The sequence below is a fragment of the Sphaeramia orbicularis genome, chromosome 4, assembly GCF_902148855.1.
Source record: "Sphaeramia orbicularis chromosome 4, fSphaOr1.1, whole genome shotgun sequence".
Taxonomy (NCBI): domain Eukaryota; kingdom Metazoa; phylum Chordata; class Actinopteri; order Kurtiformes; family Apogonidae; genus Sphaeramia; species Sphaeramia orbicularis.
The window spans coordinates 19160112-19176277 of NC_043960.1; the positions used below are offsets into that span (position 1 = coordinate 19160112).

Below are 16166 nucleotides of genomic sequence, written 5' to 3' on the forward strand. Positions count from 1 at the left end.
ACGTTTAGATTTTTCATTCCTCTTGAAACCATGTATCTTTATTTATTGATTTAGAATATATATATGATAAACTGATCAATGAAGTGTTCATTTATGGCTTGAATTTCAGTAATTGTTCCCTCTTAACTCTTAAAGACCTAAACATCAACCTACAGCTGAAGGCCTCTTCTAATCTAAAATGTGTAATAAGTCTTCAAGCACGAATCCTGTCAATACCTTAAAATAATTAAGCTAAAATGCAGTTTCTCAGCTTTTCAGAGGCACCAGATATGACCTATCTGGACGTTCAGAGGCTCCGTAATAAACATGGAAACACTGTCATCTTATGCAACACTGATTCACCAGTAAAACGATATAGGCTGACAAATGATAGTGGTTGCAGGCATTTGTTTTTACTTTTATTTAATGATGTATGTATGTTACTGAAAAAGTCAAAAACACAAAAACCCTCTTAGATTAGCATGAAAATGCATTAACCTGCCTTTAAAACACACCTGGGATGCAAAACTGAAGAAATTGTTTAGACCATTGAACACTGATTCACCAGTAAAACCAATATAGGCTGACAAATGATAGTGGTTGTAGGCATTTGTTTTTACTTTCATTTAATGATGTATGTTACTGAAAAAGTCATTTTTTTCTTGTTTTGATGTAATAACCTTTGAACTGACACTGAATGTCTACACGGTCAGTAAATTAAACAGAGGAAAATACCTGATTTTCACAAAAAAATGCAAAATGCAGGTGATAATACTCTAATAAATGGTGATAAGTCACTTAGGAAAGGTGAAATGTAGAGGGAAAATACATAAAAACCCTCTTAGATTAGCTGGAAAACGCATTAACCTGCCTTTAAAACACACAAGGGATGCAAAACTGAAGAAATTCTTTAGACCATTCACATTTTATTTATTAGAAATACTACAACAATAAATAAAAATACAGCTAATGTACTCTTTCACTACCAGGTAATGTAATCTTGAGCTTTCGCAGTGTAAATTTATGAAGTAATACTCATAATATAAGTATAAAACACAGCATAACGTAACTCAGTGGTGAGATGCTGTGTGAATGTGGCTTCACAGTGCTTAGTGCAACTACATATTTCCTTGATCTTATGCTTGACTGCCCTTGCATGTTGTTTTGACAGTTACAAATAGGGACATGATGTTCGAAGGGGACTCGCGATATTGACATGTTGAAAATCCCCGTTCACATGACCTCCTAACTTATTCAACTTGCATCACTCCTGAATTTTTGATGAGATAAATGCAGGATTGATGACGTTTTTAAACAGCTCGTGGGTTTAATGGTCCGTGAAGAAACCCCAAACTGAGTCCTCTGCAGCCCGTGTTAGATATGAAGAAATCTCAGGTGGCCAGCCGTGGAGTGATGCTGGTTGCCATGGCATCGCTGCTGCCACCGCTGCTGTGAAATTTTTGAGTCAAAAGAGCCTCGACCTCCTCGTTGTCATTGAAGGAGTTCTTCCCGTAGCGGTCCTGCCACCAGACCCGATACTGAGGGAGAGGAAAGTGAGTCAGATGGAAAAATGAGACAACGACGTAAAGAGACAGAGGCAGTTAAAGTCACAGTTAGAGTCACTGGCAGTTAACAGCAGGTGTATTTTAAGGGGTCAGTGGATTTACAACTAGAGCAGGTTGTCAAACAATGTGTGAAACAGTATTTTGACGCCAATACCAGGAGAGAATTTTGGCAATATTGTGAAAATGACATTTTGTTATTAAACAAAACCTGTCAAAAAAAGTCACTGTTTTTGAGCGACATGTGCTTGTTCCTTTATTTATATTCAAAAAAGTTGGAAATTTAACATTTGAAGGGCTTACTTTGACCAAACAAATGTATAAATGTACAGATATTCAAGCAAAAAACTAGCAACAGTAGATTATAGGTGAAATAAATTAAGCTACGTTATGCTCCACTTCATAACATACGAACATACAATTTGTACATAGAACTGGACAGAGTGCAATGAATCAGGAAAAACAATGAAAAACAGTCCACAAGGTCAGAAAGAAATATCTAAATAGCAAGTTTTATAAGATACACGGCAAAGTATTCAATTGAAGGTTTGGAGAAACTAACTCTTCAGATGTCAGTTAAAGTGTGTAAAACTGTTAAACTGGACTAAAATTTCATTTTTCTGAGCACATAGTGTAGCTTTATAGCCTACTTGACCACTGAGGGGGTGCTGACATCCCCCTAAGAAGTTGTTTCAAACACCCTTAAATACATCACAAATCACTAATTGACCCCTTTTGGGTTATTTAGAACTGTTTTAATGTAAATTATGAAATCTGACCAAATGTTCTTTTTTCAACTACCATGGGTGAGTGATAACCCCCTGACAAATGGTTTGAAACATCCTGAAATACCTCATAAAACCTTTACTGATCCATTTGGGATTATTTAGAACTGGTTTTAAGTAAATTTTAAAAATCATAAAAAGTACTGGTACTGAAGTAGTACCTGAACTGATACTTAAAAATTGTTAACAAGTAATATCAAAAACTAAGTTTTACTTTTATGGGGAATGAATAGGAGCAGATTCTGCCACAGTGTAGCACCTGGTACCACCTCCAGATATAAGCCAGTACCTGAGTAAGGGCACTGACAGGAGAATAAACCTAGCATACATGTTTTTGATGGTAGGGGAAACCCACATGAACTAAGGACATCATCCAAATCCTACACTGTGGTGGTTAGTGCTGGCCTCAGAGTAACTGAGCCATTATACTGTACTGGTTAAAGTACAATTAAACACTGTATGGACATACATTACATATAAAACACTCAATAAATTTGGAATTCACATAATCAAGGACTAGCCTATTCCAGCTATTGTTTTGTTGTCTATGATCTAGTCTTATCAAAGTTTCATAATACGTGGTACATAACTCTATTGGCAGAATGATGACGAAAAACAAAAAACAGATGCAGATGTGGATGATCTGTGTGAATGAAGCAGTGATGTGTTTGGAACAATGAGAACCGTAAGTGTTATACTCTTACTTCTGTCAGCTCAGTGTTTTCAAACTCCTCCAGCTGCCTCAGGAAGCCCAGGTTTGGTCCTGCACACGGCCTGGCTGCTCTCACCGCCGCCAGAGACTCCACCCAGCCTCGACCTGTCACAGTCATGATGTAGGCCACCACCAGCGTCACGCTACGAGACACCCCAGCCACACTGAGAACACAACACCCCACAGCGTCAGCAGATCTAATAAAGTCATCACACACTAGGATTATTTGTTCTTTTGTTGTTGTTGTTCTTCTGTACAGAAACAGTGAGACAAATGCTGTTACAGTCAATAAGGTGTTTTAAACTCACAAAGTTACTTATTGTCACCTCATATGATTTTAGCATGATTAAAATCATCTCAGTTATTTTTAGACAGTTTTAGCCATTTTCAGGATTCATCTCCACTCACCAGTGGACGAGGCAGCCTTCTCCTTTCATTCGAGATTCATGGATGAACATGATGCTGTCTCTGAAGTATTGAACTCTGCCACAGTTTAAAAAAAAAAAAAAAAAAAATTAAAACAGAATATGAAATCTGATAAAGACTACAACAGTATAAATATTTGCATCTGTTTAAAATCTAAACTTTGATCATTTGATTCAACCCTTAATATTTTACATAATCTGATATAGATTAAATAAAATAATAGTCAGCAGTCTTTATACCATCAGATTTATGAACCTGTCATTTGACTAGAAAACTTTCACAATCATTCTAGTGTTTTTGTATAAATTTGGTGCAGTTTGTGTTACTGAAAGTTCAAATCTAATCTGAATTTAGTGTTTTTTATGTGATATGTTTGTAGCCTAAATGCTGGTATGTATGACCAAAAAGTCATTTTACAGTTGGTATTTCAGTGTTTTTCGTTTCCTTACTAAGCCTATACTAACTTTTCATCCAATGACACACTTCTTAAGTCTTCCCATCCCTCCCCATGACTATAAATTCTGGGAGTTACCTACTGGTGAAGAGGCCACATTAACCCTTTACTGGACACTCATAGAAATACTCTGATATTCAAAATTTCAACCTAAGTGTGTTATTGGAGGACATAACAAGACTTTATTACTTTTGCGAAAGTTTTCAAAAAATTTTTATTGTCATGTAGAGAATCAAGGTTAATGAAGTTACCATATTTGGTTCCTTACTCGTAAATGAAAAAAAAAAATTAAAAAGTAAATATAAAAAAATACAAGAAAAACACATGTAAGGTGAAAGATGCATGTATTTTAGAACATCAGAACATCACTTTTAGAACATTAGACCAGTGGTTCTTAGTCTTTTTCTGTCGGGCCCACCTTTGGAGGATGAAAAATCACCAGACCCCCTCAACCCCAACAGCACTGTAACAGTAGTGCGATTATAACTTTTATTTGGTTCTTTGCTCATAAGTGGCAAAAAAACAAAACAAAAATCCAAGAAGTATATAAAAAAAAATTCAAGAACAATGCTTGGAGAAAGGTGAACGAACATCACTTTTAGAACATTAGACCAACATACGTGCTGATCCAGACCCCTGCCCACATCCACGTTATCCCTTTGAACATCATTCCTTACATTAGTACCATTACTTCATGGTACCTAACAAAGCAGGTACACTCACTTTTCATGCAGAGGTGGACCTTACAGACCCTGTAGACCACATTGGACCTGAGATTGTTCACTCACTGTCCTCACTGGAACTGTCTTGTAATGTATGCAAAAATTGCCAAAAATAGTCACTTGCTCGATAAAGGGTTAACATGCATTAGGAAACAGCCATCCACTTGTTGCAGAGGTTGTTAATATATGATAGGTACACATGAGGTGATGCTCTGTGTATCTGGAGGAGGGGGACATAAAAGGACACCTCAGCCCCACCCCTGGCTTTGCTGTAGCAGTTTGGAAAATTAATTTTTTTTTTTTTTTGCAAGCACAATAAACCAAGAGATCTAATTGTAATAATTTTCCAGTAATGAGGAATTCAAGTTCATAATTTCATTTAATTTTCTCATAATATTAGTACAATATATTTCATTATGTTAAGAACTCAGGTTTTGTTATCATATACAGTACCCAGCCAAATGCATTAGTTTTTGATTATTGATGATGGAGAATCGAACCGCTGCATCAAGTCTTCAACCAAATTAGAGTCTGGACTTTATGGAGGCTAATCTGCAGTCGCGGAAAAGATTATTAGACCACATCTTGTGTCATTTTAATGCCTGGTACAACTAAAGGTACATTTGTTTGGACAAATATAATGATAACAACAAAAACAGCTCTTAAGAGTTTAATTTCCGAGCTGATATCTAGAAATTTTCCATGTTTTCCTGATAATAACCATAATCACTTCAGTTCTTACATCAATATCTATGACATTGTACTGCCAAAAACAGTGCTTTTAGGCATTCCATGTTTTCTTTTCTGTCTGTTTTAGTCACATGATACACACAGGAGTTAGTACTTGATTGAATAACCATTGTTTGTGATGACTTTTGATGGTCTAATAATTTTTTTTTTCTGTGTCTGTGCCATGTACTATTGAAAAAAGCGTTACCGTTATCCCTGGGTAAAATTAATCCCCCATATCAAACATGTGATATATGACACATAGCATGAGTAAAATGTCACTGCGGTGTCATAATCACAGTTTTCATCCAAAGTGGGTGTTTTGTGGGTGTCCTGTCACAAGCCTGATGATCCTGATCAATTGTCAATTGTCCCATCTTTTTGACATTAGAGACATGAGAGGACACTTACTGCGTCTTAAATAACACTTAAATAACCTGTTAGAGCTGAAACATCATTAACCACTGCAGTACTTACCAGTGGAAGGATCTAAACTATTTGCTCAGTTAAATCCAGGCAGTTACTTTTTTTTTTTTTTTGTCCAGGCTGTTTATTTAACTCTAACTCCACTAAGTAGCCTCTCATTTGTTCAAAAAGACTGGACAGGATCATCAGGCTTGTGACAGAATGGTTCAGGGAGAATGAGACATTATTGTCACACATGGATTAGCCTCCATAAAGTCCAGACTCTAATATGGGATGTGATTCAGACTTGATGCAGCGATCTGATTCTCCATCATCAATAATCAAAAATTAATGCAACTATGGATGGGAAAAATATTATGAACCTTACTGTGACACTACAGAAGAATTATGTGGCAAAAAGATGTCACAGTGACTATCTCTTGTTATCAAAACCAAAGGTGGTGCAGTGAATTATTGCATGTGTGACTTTCTTTTTTTGGCTGGGCAGTGTATAATAAACCTATGATTGGCAGAAAACAAAAGCTACTTTCAACAAATATCTGTTTTCTTGATATTACAAAAAATCCATCTATTATTATAAGAAAGCATGGTTTGTTATCTGACTACAATTATATTCGGTGTCTTGTTATCATTAGATACGAGCATTAAAAAGTAATTGCAAGCATGGCTACTCCCATCTTCAGTAGGCATTTCCTGAACCTATCATAATCTAAATGTATTTTATCTGGGTTTTAACAGTGCACTGCATCAAAATAGCTATATTTCTGACTTATGCTAACTTACATTTACACTAAAAGTGCATTTAGGATTTTAGGACATTTTACATCATTTTGTTTTTTGTGCTGATCATACAGTTGCGGAAAAAATTATCAGACCATCAGAAGTCCTCACCACCTCTCTGTGGTGCTGGTTGGCCATGCCTTGGGGCCCTCCTTGTTGGCCCCTGGTCCTTGGAGGGGGTGCGGTTGTGGTTGCATGGCTGTGTTCACCACTGAGTGCACCTCAGTCTCTTTGCCTTCTTCTCTTTACTTTACTCTGATGCAGTCACTCTGTCACAGTAGATTAATGTGAACAACTGATGTTGTGTGGATTTGTTACTGGTATTATTTGGGCGGACGTTGTTTATGACATTCTGTTCATGCTTTCTTTTCTTATATTCATCATTTAATAGGTCTTACGAGGGCTGTTCAATAAGTTCATGGCCTCACCCAGAAATACTGGTTGTTATAATACAGGATGTTACATTCTTTCGTGATGGGATAGTGATGCTTGAACATCGATGGACCAAGTGCATTGCTGTAAATGGAGATTATGTTGAAAAATAAAATATAAATTATCAGTCTGTGTTGTTCTGTTCTGGGTGAGGCCATGAACTTATTGAACAGCCCTCGTATGTATGTTATTTTATTTTATTGTATTTTTGTTTGTTTGTTTGATTTGTTTCTTTTCTCTCTCTTCTGCCCAGTTTACTCAGTTCTGGCTGTAGTTATTTTTACCATTATAATCATCACCATGGGTGTTATTATTTTTTTTTTTTATAGTTGATATTTTCTTGTGAGGGTCTTTGCCACCTTCTCCTTTCTTGTCCCACCCCCTTCACCCCCCTTTCCCACCCCACAATGTCAGGTCTGGCATCAAAATGTGGTTCAACAAAACATAATAAAGACAGTAGAATATCAAGGGGAACCTCATACACTTTATGAAGTTTCCCTTGGCAAAGCAAATTTGTTCAGCACCAAAAGGCAGCCAGACTACCATTCTGCTGTTAGGATGCTGGACAAGACAAATTCAAAGAAAACAAAAAAAAAAAGAACAAGAAAATGAAGAAAACAAAGGTGGTCTAATATTTTTTTCCCTGACTGTATTTTTTCATCATTATAGGAACAATGTGGTTGCATGGGCACATTATGAAGCTGCACTGCAAAAATCAAAATCTTACCAAGTGTATTTTTCTCATTTCTAGTCAAAATATCTCCTCACACTTAAAATAAGACATAATCACCTAAAGACTAACTTTTCAGTGAGATATAAGAACTTATTTTTAGACAATAGATCTTGAAAATCTTATTTCAAAAAATCTTACCAAGACCATTTTCACTCATTCCATTGGCAGATTTTTTGCTTAATTCAAGCAAAAGATTTTGATTTTTTCCAGTGTGTTCTGCTGTTTGCACTTGGGCTGCAGGAACAGTGCATTTTTCCTTAGAGATTCATAAAGTGTCCATCTGTCAGTGTAAATGAGAAATCCTTGCATGATCTAAAAATGTATTGTTTCTGGAGTCTTTGCATTTAAACTTGCAATGTGAATATTATTTGTAAATGAGTTACTGCGTATAAAGTACTCACAGGTTTTGCTTAGAGCTGTCAGCAGCAGATATACAAAGGTATGTCATCTCCTATAAGGGAAAGAAATGCAATCATTTAGACTAAAGAAACTGGAAAAAAATATTAATGTGCAGTATGTGTTGAAAAGATGCAAAAGTTAAAAAAAAATCATTATCCTGTCCACCTGTTTGAACACTAGGTCTAACACACTTCCTGTCTCTCGGAGTATGGGACTGCCCCTGAAACCAGACCCCTCTGACCCTGCAGCTCAGCAGGAGTCAGTGTGAGTTCATGACACAGCGTTGTGTTGTGCATGCGTGTTCAGCACTGTGCACCTGGCAGCTGACAGTACATGCATGGCCCCAGTGGACATAAACCACCTTGTCCTGCTATGACTGAACCGCTGCAAAAACCCCTGAGCCCTTTGGGACACACCACCTACTGGATGTGCTCCAGACAGGTCAGCATGCACACAAACCTCTGACACAGCATACATTTAAATAATCAGCAGTTTTAACAAGCATTTAGAGACTAATGATACTATGAAGTAGACATGAGGGTGTTTAAGGGTTGATTCATTAGAGCTTCTCCTGTGACAACATATTTATAGTTGATAGAGTGAAAAATAAGATGCAACTAATAATTTCAAGCAAGAAATGTTCACTGGGTGCAGGTTTTTAAATATGAAGCTCTTCATTTTGCATATCTGAATGTACACTGCAAATTAAAAAAAAAAAAACTTGTGTTAGTGTTAGATCATTTATCTTGTTTTAAGAGTTAATTTCTTATTGTAAGTGTTCATACATCTGTAGACATGCTTATCTCTAGATTTAACAATCTTAATTCAGAAATATTGTCAAGTGAAATTATCTTGCTGTATGGACAGATGTTTCACTTGTTTTGAGTACCTTTTTCCTCAGATTTAGTGTTTTATCCTGTTTTTGGACACCCTTTTTTTGTAGTGTAAACGGAATATGTTTAGATTAATATCAAAAAGAGGTGTTTTTTTTTTTTTGTTTTGTTTTGTAATTTTTTTTAATTCTAAAAAAATAGGTGTTTTCTTTTTTTTCAGGATAAACAAACCATTTTATCTTACTTCAATACTGTATGTCGTTCAGCTTTCTCTATTGCTGGGTAGTCAAATAAGGAGTGGAATTAAATATCGATTATCCAAATGTACTTATAAAACAGTATATTTTAATGTTTTATAAGTCACTACAATTACTTTATACATACATGGATACATAAACAGTACCATGCAAAAGTGTCAGGCCACCTTTAATTTTGTTGTTTTTGCAGAGTTGAAATGTGTGTACATGTTTATTTCTCATTCTCTTTTCTTCAGGCACACCAAGAAAATACAGGAAATACGTGTACAGCCTTAAAATACACACAAAAAAAGTTTTAAAGTGGTTCTAAAGGTTGAAGTCAGTAGTGTGACCCCCTGACCCTATAATAAGAAACAGCACAAACAGTTAGAAACATCTGACGTGTTGAATGAAACCTGGTATAAAACATCAAAAAATGAATGCAATAAATATAATATCTTCTGAACAAAAGGGATAAATACATGTTACGTGCAAAAGGAGGTCACACTGAATACTACTTTGGTTTATAGAGGATGCTTTTTCCCTGAAACTTTTGTTTTTAATGCTGTACATACTTCCAATGTGTCCAGATTGTGTATGTACTAGACGTTGAAATGTCGTTTGTGGTAGTTGACAAGTAAGTAGTGTTATCAGTGTGAGTCAAGTTATGCAAACAAATACTGCTTATTTATCTCTGCACAATCACTCTCATAACTCAGCATAACCATGACATGATTAAGTGCATTTTTGAGTCTGTCAGATAAACATGTTTTATTGAGACATCAGCATTCAGAGCTGGATGTTATCAAGTCAGATGTCATGTTCTAAACTGCACGTTGGAGTATAGAGATTTTGTGGTTGCAAATTACATCTTCCTCTGTCAGGAACTATCAAGTTGTCTTCCAAGAAATCAATCTGCCACAAGTTTGACTGTTATGGTATGCAAATAAACCATCCCATCTGGCCATTTGGGCATTACTGGTAAAGTAGACCTGAGTCATCATTATGGTAGCGAATGTAAAATGCTGTGTCACGCCTAAAACGTCTGATCTGACATTAAAGAGCAAAGATCAGTTGTTGAAATGTACAAGATGATGACGTTCAGGGTCTACGACATCATTTCAGGCCCAAAACCTTTTAAAAGTTTTGGTGGTTGACCAGTTTGGGTAGTGATACTGTAATAGAAGTTGCTATTTCTCTTCAGTGCAATGAAACACACAAGCATGGATGGAGAAAGTGTACAGAAATCTCTGAGCACTTTTCATGCTTGCTTTCAGCAAGAAAAGATGAAAGTTGTGAAAGCGGACACTGAAGATCTCAGATGAGTTACAGATTTTCAAAAACAAGGCGAACATGGGCGGATCAAGGACAATTTCTTGATGCTGTGTGTTTGACAAAGCAATTAAAGCGAAAATCAGATTCGGGTTCATTAAAACCAACAGATGTAATGACTGCTCTGTCTATTGTGAGTGTGACATTTTCAACAAACAAGATACACCGATTCAAATTTTCTCCAAATATGGTGAAATTGTAAGTCAACTACATTCCTTCATCTACAATTTATTAAAATCTATATTTTACCCACAATCCACAGCTCTTTTTTTTTTTTTATACCTCACACTCATTCACTCACAGACCCATCAGAAAATCACCTGTCCAACACTTTCACACACAAATTTTTGTGTCTAAAAGGAACAACAAAACACCAGAAACTGCTTTTTTTTTTTCGTTTTAACACAGTTGCACTTTCAAAACATTATGGACTTCAAGCAAAATGCATGAGAAAAATATTTTTGGCTTCCATCTGCAATCACAGCTGCATCGGACATATCAACTGAAAACAACATACAAATTGCCAGATATTCACTGGAATGCTAAATAATCAATGAGAAAAGATGTGTTTGGTGAAACATGGTAAATTCCACATCTTGTGACTTGATGCAAGAGAAAGCGAGGACTTTCCCTGCAAAATTAAAAAGAAGAACATCTGACTTTCACACTGAGTGAAGACATCCATTTCACCTATGTCTGATAAATCTTGCATGTTTTTACCTTATCTCACATCCTATTTTGATGGAAAAATGCAAATCAATCCATAATATACAGATCGTCATCATTAGGAAAATTAGTTTGTAAAAAAGTTAGTTAACATTAGGAGGATTAATTGATAGAAAGCATTAAAAAGATCAGCTGATTGGTCAAGGATATCCTCTGGACATTTTTATTTTACTAATTATATAAGATAACAAGCTAAATATTTATGTCTTGTGAAATGTTGGAGCTTTTAGATGAGCCTCTCTGCTATGTTTCAGGTAAAACTATTCGTGATTTAGAAGGGAATAAACTGGCAAATCAATGCAAATCAGTGGTCCACAACTTACTTACAAAATGTGTGTCACTGTCTAAATACTTATGGCCCTGATCATCTTTGCAGCCCTGATGAGAAATATTCAATGTGGTGAAGTGCGATGCTGCACACTTTCACAATGAGTTTTAATCATCAGGGACACTGGGGAGGAAAACAACACCACCGGGTTCACTGGTGAGGCTGAACTGGTCGCGGAGGTCAAACAGGCCAAAGATCAAACACCTCACCTGCAGGACGGGTGCAGCTGTGTCATGGATGGACAGGATGTGGGTGATGTTGTGCGTTGCCAACAGCTCCCTGTCTCGTGCATCTGTGTGTGACAAACACAAGCAGGACATCAATCAGATTTCTTTAATCCAATCAAAAAAACATGACATCTGAGGGTTCACACTAAATAAAGAGTTTTCTACCCAACAACTAGCCCCCCTCCCTTCATGGTTCCCAAACAAATTTTGGCTTCTGGCTTAAAAGTTTTAGTCTTGTTTTGAACTGAAAGAAAAACCGGAAAACCAATGTTTCTAAAACAGTCCAACAGCTTGGCCCAAAAGCAAGAAACAGTAATTGTTTTAATCAAATTTTGTTCTTTAAAAGGAAGCCAAGTGTTTTCTACGTTGGACAGATGTGCTACAAGTGCTTTTTCTCATGCTTTGCAAATTGACAGGATGCTGATGCCACCATCAAGATGAGAGTACAGTGGACCCTGCTGCAGGCCAGAGAAACCACTGTAAAATTATCTCACATGTGATGAATATTCAACTTCTAACATCCATGAGGAAATGCACTTACATCCAAGTATTTAACCTCAGTCTATTTATGAACTACAGTCACCATGACGTAATCACAAACTGACACTGGTGTCAAAGTGTTGGGCAGTAAAATATGTTTATGAGGTGTCAAGTGGGCTGATACCAGGTTAAAGCTGGGAACAGTTCGAGACATGACCCAGCACAGACCTCTGACACTACACTGTAAAAGGTAAAAAAGGTTCCTCTATGGTTAAAACTGAGTTAAAGGAGACATTTAATATACATTTTAGGGTTTATTCTTGTACTCTGCAGACTGTTCTTACTGCATCTACCAGTACCCTGCATCCAATTTAATTTGAAACACTTCAATATTTACAAAAAATACAAAAATCCAAGGTACTCTCTTATAATTTTAAAATGCCTTTATTAATTATGGCATGTCTCAGTGGACCTCACTGAGCCCCAATGCATCAATATTTAGTTTACATCTATTTTTTCCATGTAAATAAAGTAATATATACAATGTGTTGACTAAACTTCTCAATACACCTCATGCTGTTAAATAAACATAATGCAAAACCCAGACTGTTAGCCATTAACACAGGTGTGCTAACTAGCATTGCATCATATGAAAGCTTAGATGAAGATCATATTAAACATACTGTGCATCGTGATTTTTCCCAATAGTTGTTACTGTGTTTATCTGAAAATGAGTCAATTAAGATGAACTAAAACCTTGGACACTAATGTATTTTTAAATTTCAAAAAGCCACACAATAAAGGGAAAAGTAGCTAAATGTAATCATGAATAGTTTAGCTTAGCATTATTACATTATAAAGGTAGCTCCCTCAGCTAGCATTGCTAAATGACTTCTTGGTTTTTATCCAGAGCAGTTACATGTTTGGAAATATTTATTCTATAAACTAATAATTTGGCCTAATTCAGTTACAGTATACAGACTGTTTCTAAATCTCATCATGATGTGACTATCTTAGCGTCAGACAACCTGCTATCTGGGGACTTGGCTGAAATGTTAGCATGTAAAATTATACATTATTTTCATTAATAGACGCTGAGCAAAAACCTTTTTACAAAGATCAGATTATATTTTATCTAATGAAATGAGATCTACTTTTCCATGTTTGGTGTTAAAGCCTGAAAAAGCATGTTTTTGTATTTTACACTTTATTAGCCAAACATTTACCATAAAGCTCACACATCCACAGATATCAGGGTGAAAATAAAGACCTATCCATTCTCAGAGTTTCTCAGACTGGAGGGCACAGACTAAACAGGAAATGGAGGTTTTAATGCACAACTGACGTGGATATATATATATATATATATTTTTTTTATATTATCAAAAAAATGAATTGTATCTATGGCACAGTTAATTCTGTGTCAGTGTCCATGGCATAACCACACTCTATTAAATCTAATATAAAATTGACAAAACAGTAAATGACAAAAGTGTATTTTGAATCTGAATTAAATCCAACTTCTAATTCTTTTATGTTCACAATGACTACTTACCCCCAAAATTATATAGTAGTTTCAAGTTAATTGCTTTTGGTGCTTTCTGCTTCTGTTTAGAATACAATTCTATATAGAAACTTTGATGTTCTGCTAAAGTTGCCACATAAAACAGAAGAAAACCAGTGGTATAACATGAAACACGCCCAATTTAGATGTTTCCTATTTGACAGAAAAATCTTAACGTCCTGTTTACCAAAGAAAAAAAAAAAACTAATTACCTCAACAGTATTCTAATTTTAGAGAGTTTTTTAGAAGAACTAATGGAAATACAGTTCACAATAGGGACACCCCCACATTACGGGACACCCCCTCCCACAACAACCCTCATGTACTCACGTCAACCCACAAATCTTTTTTCCTCCAGCTGCTCACAGAGCTACACCCTCACATACAAAGTCACAAATGCACAAGTGCACTGCAATATTTAGTTTTACTTGAAAATATTCTCTTTCAGTCGCTCTCCTCTACACTGTGATGTCTCCACTCTATAGAAACCGAGCTCAGTGTAGCATCTCACCACATGCCCCTTTATAATGAGGAACTGAAACACACAAGACTATTATCCTGAAAATAAATCAATTATTTAGTGAAATGACAAGTGGCAAGAGAGCTTACCTTTGATATTTCCCAGGTACAGATCAGGCAGGACCTAAAAGAAGTGCAAAAGGAGTTAAAGAAGAACACAAATGGAAAACAGGACTACACAACAATAAAGCAGGTAATCCAGATTTTAATGTTTGGAACAAAGATTCAATCCTCTACCTTGTTTATTCCATTACCCATGTTTCTGAAATCACTCTGGAAATGTTTAGAAGATGTGTAGGACCACTGTTTGCTTTCTCCGCCAGCTTAAATCCTGTATCGTCCACCTCTCAAGCAGAGTTCTACTCCAGCCAAGGCCCCTCCGCCAACAACTCACTTTTACTGATCATTCCCAACCCAGCACTGACAGCTTTTTTGTTTGAACCATAAAGCTCTTGACGCGTTCCCGAGGGCTTCATGATTGAGAATAGTTCAGCTTGGATGACGTAATGTGACCTTAGTGATGGAACACCCTGCCTGGTTATTTATATTTAGACCAGGAGTGGTCATGGGACTGTGGATGGGCACATACCAAGCAGACAAAGATGGTTGAGGGCCAGAGGGCATGGAGAAGACATCCAAGAGTGGATCAAAGTACGGCTATCACCATCTGCTGAGGTGCTTTACCATATAAGGACTTGAGAATGAAGCTTAAAATACATGATGTTTAGTTTTTAATCTAAGCATAAATGCATATAACGTGAATAGAGTTGTAAGTACAATATTAAATGTTAAACTATAAAAACAGTATAGAGCAAAAATATTCATTTTACAAACTGGATCCATTGAAAATTCTATATTATTGTATTATTGTTGCTTTACTGATAAATACAGTTAACCACATTTATCATTCATTCATTCTACTTTGAGTTGTACAGTCTTAATTAGAAACAATTTATTAAGTCTTCTTTGTATTAAATAATCTATTATTTCCCTTTCTAAATATTTGTGTTATTCATACACTAATCATATGCATATATTACATATATCATTACCTTCCTAAAAAAACTGCCAAAGTCTTTTTTTTTTTTTTTTGACAAAATGACTTTTTAGCCTAAATCATCAAACACTCAATCTCTAGTTAATTTTTTTTGTTTACTGAAAAATCTGAAAATATGACTTGGGCATTTATTTTAGGAAGGTGATGATATTATGTCCGAAAGTTGTTAAAAATACCAAGAACAATGTCCCACATTGCTTTTATTATCCAACCGAAACTCTAATATATAGTTTCCTGTCATATCTGACTGAGTGAAGCAGTAAATTTTCACAGATGATTGAATCATGGAGAATTTATCATTTTACTACAAATGTTAAAGACTTGAACTATAAAAAGCTTTCCCTGAAATACTATTGTACTTTCTAATATTGTACAAACGTCAAACGACTTTTTCAAAACACAGACATTTTCCTTTTTATAAAACATGGTGATTCACTGTGGACATCCACTGTAATTTACCTTTTGTCACTGCATTTCCAGTAAACTCTGCTGCACCTTCAACATGTTGCTCTGAGGCGATTGAGGTATTTTTAGCGCAGCTTTGCGTTGTTTTGTGTTCCTGTGTGTGGTTCAATGTGTGGCACAGCTCAGACACAGTGACAGGCAGTGGAGAGTGGAGGCGTTTACAAAAACCCGCCTGCAGAGAACTAGGACTGAGCGCTCACTGTAATGGGTCGAACCTATGATTAGCGTTAGAAATAGGGCCTTTTTTGAAGAGATGATGA

General features: G+C 36.0%; 1 protein-coding gene across 1 annotated transcript; it reads right to left on the reverse strand.

The window, feature by feature from the left end:
- Positions 1 to 754: 754 nt before the first annotated feature.
- LOC115418215 (dual specificity protein phosphatase 22-B-like) lies at positions 755 to 15053 on the reverse strand. Its single transcript, XM_030132612.1, has 7 exons — positions 14622 to 15053; positions 14475 to 14508; positions 11804 to 11886; positions 8142 to 8191; positions 3447 to 3521; positions 3031 to 3202; positions 755 to 1517 (listed from the first exon to the last, which is right to left on the reverse strand). Exons 1-7 carry the CDS (start codon positions 14640 to 14642, stop codon positions 1371 to 1373), a joined length of 582 nt encoding a protein of 193 aa, XP_029988472.1. The 5' UTR covers positions 14643 to 15053; the 3' UTR covers positions 755 to 1370.
- Positions 15054 to 16166: the final 1113 nt, after the last annotated feature.

Excerpts from the sequence above, each read along its gene's own strand:
- LOC115418215 (XM_030132612.1), bottom strand. The coding sequence starts at position 14,642 with ATGGGTAATGGAATAAACAAG. Across the intron at positions 8,192-11,803 it reads CAGCTGCACCCGTCCTGCAG|GAGATGACATACCTTTGTAT; the intron begins GTGAGGTGTTTG and ends TTTCCCTTATAG. Across the intron at positions 3,522-8,141 it reads GACAGCTCTAAGCAAAACCT|AGTTCAATACTTCAGAGACA; the intron begins GTGAGTACTTTA and ends AAACTGTGGCAG.